The following is a 7097-nucleotide window of genomic DNA, read 5'->3' as shown; positions in this document are numbered from 1 at the left end:
TGGCGCTGTTCATCCAAACTTCAAGTTTCTGATATTATTGGCCTCGGCCTCAGCCTCAGCCTCAGCCTCAGCCTCCGGACGCGAGTCAACGCTACCTGGGAACTGGAAAGGACATCTCGGCTGACTGCGACATGTGCCTGGGTGGCAGGACGGTGCTTCGAGTTAAGGTATGCAGATCATGGGCATGATCACGAATATCACACGGGAAATCCAAGAAGGCAAAAAGGGATCATCTTCTCTAAGCTAGCAGTACCTGAAACCTGAACGTGAAGTGGAGATCGTTCAGTAGGACAGACTTGTCACTTGTAACAAGGGGGCAAAAGAAAAAGATGGACTGGACTGGCCCAACCACGAGCATGAAATATGCGTGGGCCGTACGATGCTCTGGGTTAGGCCGAGGGGTCGTACTTGTGTGGATTATTTAGGGCCTGTTTCATCCTGCCCATGCGAAAACGATGTGGCATACTGGGACATTTCAGTTTTTCCTTGGCATCTATAGGACATATTAAGTGCTTACTTGTACTTGATGCTTGTGTAGACCGAGGCTTAATAGGTGCTTGCACGTAATTCGATTTAATTTACAGAGAATGCAACCATTTAAAAACATACAAGTATGTGCCTCCACTAGGCTACTCTCAATGGATGTAATCATGTGCATTTATTAGCATATGATTTTTTTTATGTGTGACAGAGAATAAAATATTAGAATATTAAGAGAGTGCAAACGTGTAAACAACGAATGACATATGTCTAATCCCCAACTAAATATTACGATTGATATCACCATCCCACTAGTAAAGAAGTTAATTTATAGAAGCTTTTTGTGCGTCTACGAAATGTCATAAAATAACCCATCCATTAATAAGATGTATAAAATATCTTTTGTTATACCATCTGATGTGGGTTTTCCTCTTTAATTCCACACCACATTAGCAAAAAATCTTACATGACACGTAATAAATGCGTACCCTTTGAGAGTAGTCTAAAAAATGATAAATTTGAGAGTTGTCTCCACGCATCGATTTAATGTTCTTTCTGGGACGTGGTACTCTTAGATTTAAGAACATGATATTGTGTATTGGGAGTAGCCAAGATACCGCCATATCCTCTATCTTTGAATACTCTTTACAATCACTTTTTATTGTACAAGCTATTTGTATGATCATAGAGAAAATTATGTCTGGTGTACTTAAAATTTATGTCAGGCTTAAGAAAAGTAACAAGCTATTACTTTCTAATTGTAAATCAATCAACATATGATATATCTCTTTTTGTAAACAAAAACGCATGATATATCTCAAGATGAAAAGTAATGCAGCTTTAACAAAAAAAAAAAAGAATGACGTAATTCTACATTGCACTCAGCATTAAATTGGTCGCTTTAAATTGAGTAAAATCTGAAGTTGATTCAACGAAATTTGGATCTTTTCAGTAAATATGCATATAGATAGTAGATTAAGGATGTGTATATATATGTGATATGAGTTTAGATGTTCCATCTTGAGGCTAAAAAAAGAAAAAAGAAAAAAACGTCTCCGTGCCTTCGTGCGCGTGCGGTGCGCACTGCTTGACGTGACGTGACAGTCGGTCCATGACCCATGGGTCAAAGCTAAGGCCCACAGGTTCACAGCCACGTCAAGAGGGGCATCCCTTGCTGTCCGATCGTCCGTTGGCTGACGTGAACCGTTGGATCTGCGGCGTGTTCAGAGCAGGCGGTTTCCAGAATTGGAGCAAGTCTCGCACGCGTCCCACGCCTAATCCCATGGCAAAATGCTACGTAAACACGGCGGCAGGGGAAAAGGGTACACAGAGAAGATCCAGCCGACAAGCCATGCTTTGCAGGAGAATAAACCAGAACAATATGTTATTATTTATGTTTGCCTATAAATATGATTGATGTTAGGAATTGGTATAATTTAGGCATCGTATATCTCATGCTGCGACAATAAGATTTTAGATGAGACTAACGAGAGAGGTGAGAGAAAGAAATCTTTATTTCATAAAACAACGGTCTTATAAGCTAAAATTTAAAAATACAAAACTACTTCTATACAATTATTGGAGTTATTATTACCATACAACTTACATACTTCTATATAATTATTGGAGTTATTATTACCATACAATTTACAATATTCATTTTTTCTATTTACAAATTAAATAATTATAAAATTACTACCAATGGCTGAATAGATAATTTATTGTAGGGATTATCTGTTAAATTATCTCACTATTACATGTCAATGCATGAGACGGTCTACAAGAGAACACCAATATAGTTGCCCTTATAAATATTAGTAAATCATATACTAATAGAAAATAATTGGTCATCGAACATAATTAATATGCTACTAATATCATATTCTTGTGATTTATCTTATAATTATATTTCAAGGATCTAATACTTGAACTTTTGTTCTATAGAAATTAGAATGAAATATCCAACTACTTTGCTTACAGGACTCGCATAACTTGCACTTCAAAATTTGAGATGGTTTCGTTCTCCGCGGTGTTTAAAAGATCCGACCAAGTAAAAACGCAAAAGCCTCGAGTGCGGCTAGCAATTGCCTCCCATAACAACAGGTGCTTAACGCTAACACTACATGCAAATCCGTGTGCCCACGCGGATTCCCATAATCAAACCCCGGCATTAAATACCATCAATATCAGCACCGTTAAATGCCAACGCCCCCCCCCCCCCTCCCCGCCAGACCGCCGTTGCCCCGACTCGAACGCGGGGCGAAAATTCCTTCGAACCCCTTCAGATCTCGCTTCTGGAAGCTTCCGACCCGGAGTGGGGATGTCTTCGGAACCCACTCCCGCCACCAACGCTGCCGGTGGGGGCAAGCAGCGGCGGGGCCGGTGGTGGTACGCGGCAGCGGGGGCCCTCCTCGTGGCGTTTCTCGCCGTGGCCGCGGGCTCCCGCAGCTTCCCCGGCATCCACTCCTTCTCCTCGCGAGGAGGCTGTGGCTGCCCCGTAAGAATCTCTCCGTTCGTTTTGCGATTTGGTCGACGAAATTTGTCTGCTTCGGTGGGTTTGGTTTGATTGATGTGGTTCTGGGGTGGCGTCGTGCGTTTCAGGCGGCGAGGAAGTACACGGGGATGGTGGAGGACTGCTGCTGCGACTACGAGACGGTGGACGCCATCAACGAGGAGGTCCTGCACCCGATCCTGCAGGAGCTCGTCAAGTTGCCCTTCTTCAGGTACTTCAAGGTGAGGACTTATGGGTGGACTTTTTTCCATGGTTGGTGTGTGATCCTAGAGCATTTTAGAGAAAATGCAGGTCATGATGTTCTGATAGCGAACTAGACATGTTGGAATTTAGGGTGATACATGGTTGATTGCAGCATTTGGTACATAACTATAGAGCCATTTTTCTCTATTGTACTTGTGTGGTTTGATATTGATTTGGATGTGTGGAAGACTGTAGTGACAACCGCACGATCCCGTTGTTGGGTTATTGAGTTTTAGATATTTGACTGCCGTTTGTCAAGTTTCTGCTACTCTAAGGTGACTGTTTCAAACCTCAGAGACTGGATTCCATTACTTGCTGTATATGGAATTAAAATGATGGTTGCTTGATTATGTCAACCTTAGCATGCCGTATATAGAATATTGGATGTTAGTAGTTTATGATCTAGTCTGGATAATCATCTGATGATAAAATGTTAGCTATCCTTGGGGTGATGCTAGGTTCCAATCTCTGATTATATTATTTGTTCCCATTCAATTCATACATTCCCTTCTCATGGCAATCAGCAGCTAAAGTTAAGCTTGATAGCCTCTGTAGGAGATGACATTTATCATTGTCTGATATTGTTGTAAGCCCTTGTTTCTATTGAAAGTGGAATTGATTGGTGTGGTTACCTTTTCGTTAAGTTACCTTATCATCTCATACATGCTCAGATTACTCCATGTGAATTACTTGTTGGGTACAAATAAAAATCTGACAGAATGTCATGGCTTCTGAACTCTTAAGACACCCATTTTTTCTACTCTGCATAATGGACAATGGACAATAGTTTGTGGTTGTTATTCTATATCTCTTAGCCTTTTGTGATTGCAGAGAAATGCTTGCATTGAAAAATATATTCAAAATCATGATCATATGTTCACTTCTAATTCATGGGTTCTTCCTTGTATTGTATAAGGTTAAATTGTGGTGTGACTGCCCCTTTTGGCCTGATGATGGAATGTGCCGGCTTAGAGACTGTAGTGTCTGTGAGTGCCCAGAGAATGAGTTTCCTGACACATTCAAGAAGCCTTATAGTGGACTTCCTACAGATAATATGATCTGTCAAGAAGGAAAACCACAGGCTGCAGTTGATAAAACCCTTGACAGAAGGGTTTTTAAAGGATGGGTCGAGACTGACAATCCATGGACCTATGATGACGAGACTGATAATGGTAATTTATTGTTTTTCCTTCGTTTAGTATAATGCTCTTTCTCTGTTTCTTATTTACTATCATCCCTGATGATTATCGAACTTTTGTACCCATTTCAGATGAAATGACTTATGTCAATCTCCAACTGAATCCTGAACGTTACACTGGTTATTCTGGTGATTCAGCGAGAAGGATATGGGATTCGATTTACAAAGAAAATTGTCCAAAATGTAAGCATATGTGCTCTTAAATTTGCTTTCACATGCATTATTTCCTGCCTTTGTTTGTACATACAATCTCATGAGTACACGACATATCAAATGAATCGGGGCTGAGCTTATTGGTTGAGTCCCTTTCTTGAGATATACATTAATTGAAGATTGTTTGTCCTCTAAATCAATCCACTATGCGTGGCCTAAATTGGTCCAACTTTTCCTCTGTGGTATCATGTAATGCTATAGTTGGCATTAGACGCCCTACATGATAGATGATCATATCCTGCGCTTTATCCTGCATCTGTAAAATTATCTCAACACAAGTTTTTCAAATTACCTTGTTTGTTTAGATCCTTCAGAAGAGCTGTGCCAGGAGAAGAAGGCATTGTACAAGCTAATTTCTGGGTTGCACTCCTCAATTTCAGTGCATATTGCTTATGATTATCTACTCGATGAATCTACTAACTTGGTATTTGCTCGCTATTGTACACCTCAGTTTGTTGTTTGTCGGACCAACTTTCACAATTGTTTTGACAACTTCTGGTGTAAATGACCACAGTGGGGACAGAATCTCTCTTTGCTGTATGATCGGGTTCTGAAGTACCCAGAGCGTGTCCAGAATCTGTACTTCACCTACCTCTTTGTTCTTCGGGCAGTGACAAAGGTTATCATTTCTCCCTTATTTTAAACCTAGCCCTTTGGCTTGCATTGTACTTTCGTGGAAGATTAAATTGTTAGCTTGATTTTGTTGCAAGCTTGTTGATAACAATTTTACTTGCTATCTTTTAGGCAGCAGATTATCTTGAGCAGGCTGAGTACAACACTGGCAATCCTGAAGATGACATGAAAACACAATCTCTTGTGAAGCAGTTGCTTTACAATCCCAAGTTAAGATCTGCATGCCCATTACCATTTGATGAAGCGAAACTCTGGCAAGGCGAAAATGGTCCAGAGCTAAAGCAAGAGATTCAGAAACAATTTAGAAATATTAGGTTTGTGCCATACTTCTTGTGTTTTTCAATTTGCAACATGCATACGTGTATCTTGTGTCCTTCACTACTGCGATGTTCTTTTCTTAGTGCAATTATGGACTGCATTGGATGCGAGAAGTGTCGATTATGGGGAAAGCTCCAAGTTCTTGGTCTTGGAACTGCACTGAAAATTCTTTTCTCTGTTGATGGAGAGCGCCATTTGAATCATCCAGTATGTAGTTCGTCGCTCATATACCCTTTACAACTTTTGACTTTTTGCAATATAATGTTATGTGAGGAAGACACCATACATTTTGTTGGTCTTTGCTCTGATAATACTCCTTTTTAGTTATATTGTCCTCATAAATTAAGTTCCTAGCACCTGATGCTTTGCCTTGTAGGTCGCATACATTTCCTCTTGAATTATGGGCCATCTTTGACTATTTAAGAATGCCCAGTGACTTATTTGTTCTATGCTAAATTGCTAATGGCACACTTATGCAAGCTATGTTTCAACATGAAAGCAACGAAAGTATTCCTCCTTGAATTAAGGAAAAAAATATTTCTAAGACTACTATTAATCTACCTTTTGAATTCATTTTATATGTTCACAGTGGTTATTTGTATAACGATGTTACTTCTTGGTTTGCTCAATTGCAGCTGCAGCGAAATGAGGTCATTGCATTGTTCAATCTTCTGAATAGACTGTCAGAATCTGTCAAGTTTGTACACGAAAAAGGACAATCAATCGAAGAAGTCATTAAACAACAGAGCTCTTCAACAGTGCAAAAGGGTGCTTCCGAGCCGAATCTTAAACTGGTAGTGTTTTCTTACTCCTCGGTAGTACTGTTCTGTTTTGACATTCATGCATCTTAAACTCGCATTTCTTCCTGCAGGCCTTCCACTGATGTGTAAGAGGGCAATTTGTATTTACACCTTATTTCTCCATACGGGAAGAACAATATGTACATGCTGGAAGCAGTTTCCTAGATGGTTTTGTTGCAGCCCAAGAAAAGACATACAGACCTTTGGAGCTAAACAGTGACAAAGTTTACGTAGCCTCTTTTGCACCCCTTCATTTTTGGGGGTTCCGCCCCTTTGCATTTTCCATGTATAGTGTACCTCCACCAGTAAGGATCTCAACGCTTTCACATTCGCCATGATTAAGAAAGGCCCACCTAACTTACAGTTTTCCCATCTTATTTTTCCTTGTACTAACTGTGATCATATGACTGCTAACGAGCAAATAACTTTTTTGTCAATCTCGCCGAATGTTGTGTTAGGAGAAATATCCTAGCATGTAGATATTGTTAAAAGTTTGACCATCAGGAGCTCCACTGAAGTTCTTGGGTTCCAGATCCAAAGCAGTAAGTCTAGCTTTCCGAGACCGTAGGCCTCTTCAGCTACTGTTTCTCAAGACAAGAGAATAAGCTATCCTTTGAGAGAGGTTGGGGGTTATTTCTAAGGATCCTTGACGTCTCTGGTTTTCTGGAGCTTTAGCCTTTCAGAGCCACAGCCTTATAGA

At 40.3% G+C, this 7097-nt stretch overlaps 1 protein-coding gene across 1 annotated transcript; it reads left to right on the top strand.

The window, feature by feature from the left end:
* Positions 1 to 2701: 2701 nt before the first annotated feature.
* On the top strand, positions 2702 to 6834 carry LOC133913243 (endoplasmic reticulum oxidoreductin-1-like). The gene is made up of 10 exons (XM_062356333.1): positions 2702 to 2977; positions 3082 to 3213; positions 4152 to 4407; positions 4506 to 4616; positions 4952 to 5070; positions 5161 to 5265; positions 5391 to 5593; positions 5681 to 5804; positions 6233 to 6391; positions 6469 to 6834. The coding sequence occupies exons 1-10, from the start codon at positions 2801 to 2803 to the stop codon at positions 6478 to 6480; spliced, it is 1398 nt and encodes a 465-aa protein (XP_062212317.1). The 5' UTR covers positions 2702 to 2800; the 3' UTR covers positions 6481 to 6834.
* The last annotated feature ends 263 nt before the right edge of the window (positions 6835 to 7097 follow it).

The sequence above is a fragment of the Phragmites australis genome, chromosome 3, assembly GCF_958298935.1.
Source record: "Phragmites australis chromosome 3, lpPhrAust1.1, whole genome shotgun sequence".
Taxonomy (NCBI): domain Eukaryota; kingdom Viridiplantae; phylum Streptophyta; class Magnoliopsida; order Poales; family Poaceae; genus Phragmites; species Phragmites australis.
This window is presented reverse-complemented; position numbering and strand designations above follow the sequence as displayed.

Coding starts and splice junctions, on each gene's coding strand:
- LOC133913243 (XM_062356333.1), top strand. CDS start 2,801: ATGTCTTCGGAACCCACTCCCGCCACCAACGCTGCCGGTGGGGGCAAG. Junction 2,978..3,081: donor GAGGAGGCTGTGGCTGCCCC/GTAAGAATCTCT, acceptor CGTGCGTTTCAG/GCGGCGAGGAAGTACACGGG. Junction 5,071..5,160: donor TCGATGAATCTACTAACTTG/GTATTTGCTCGC, acceptor AAATGACCACAG/TGGGGACAGAATCTCTCTTT.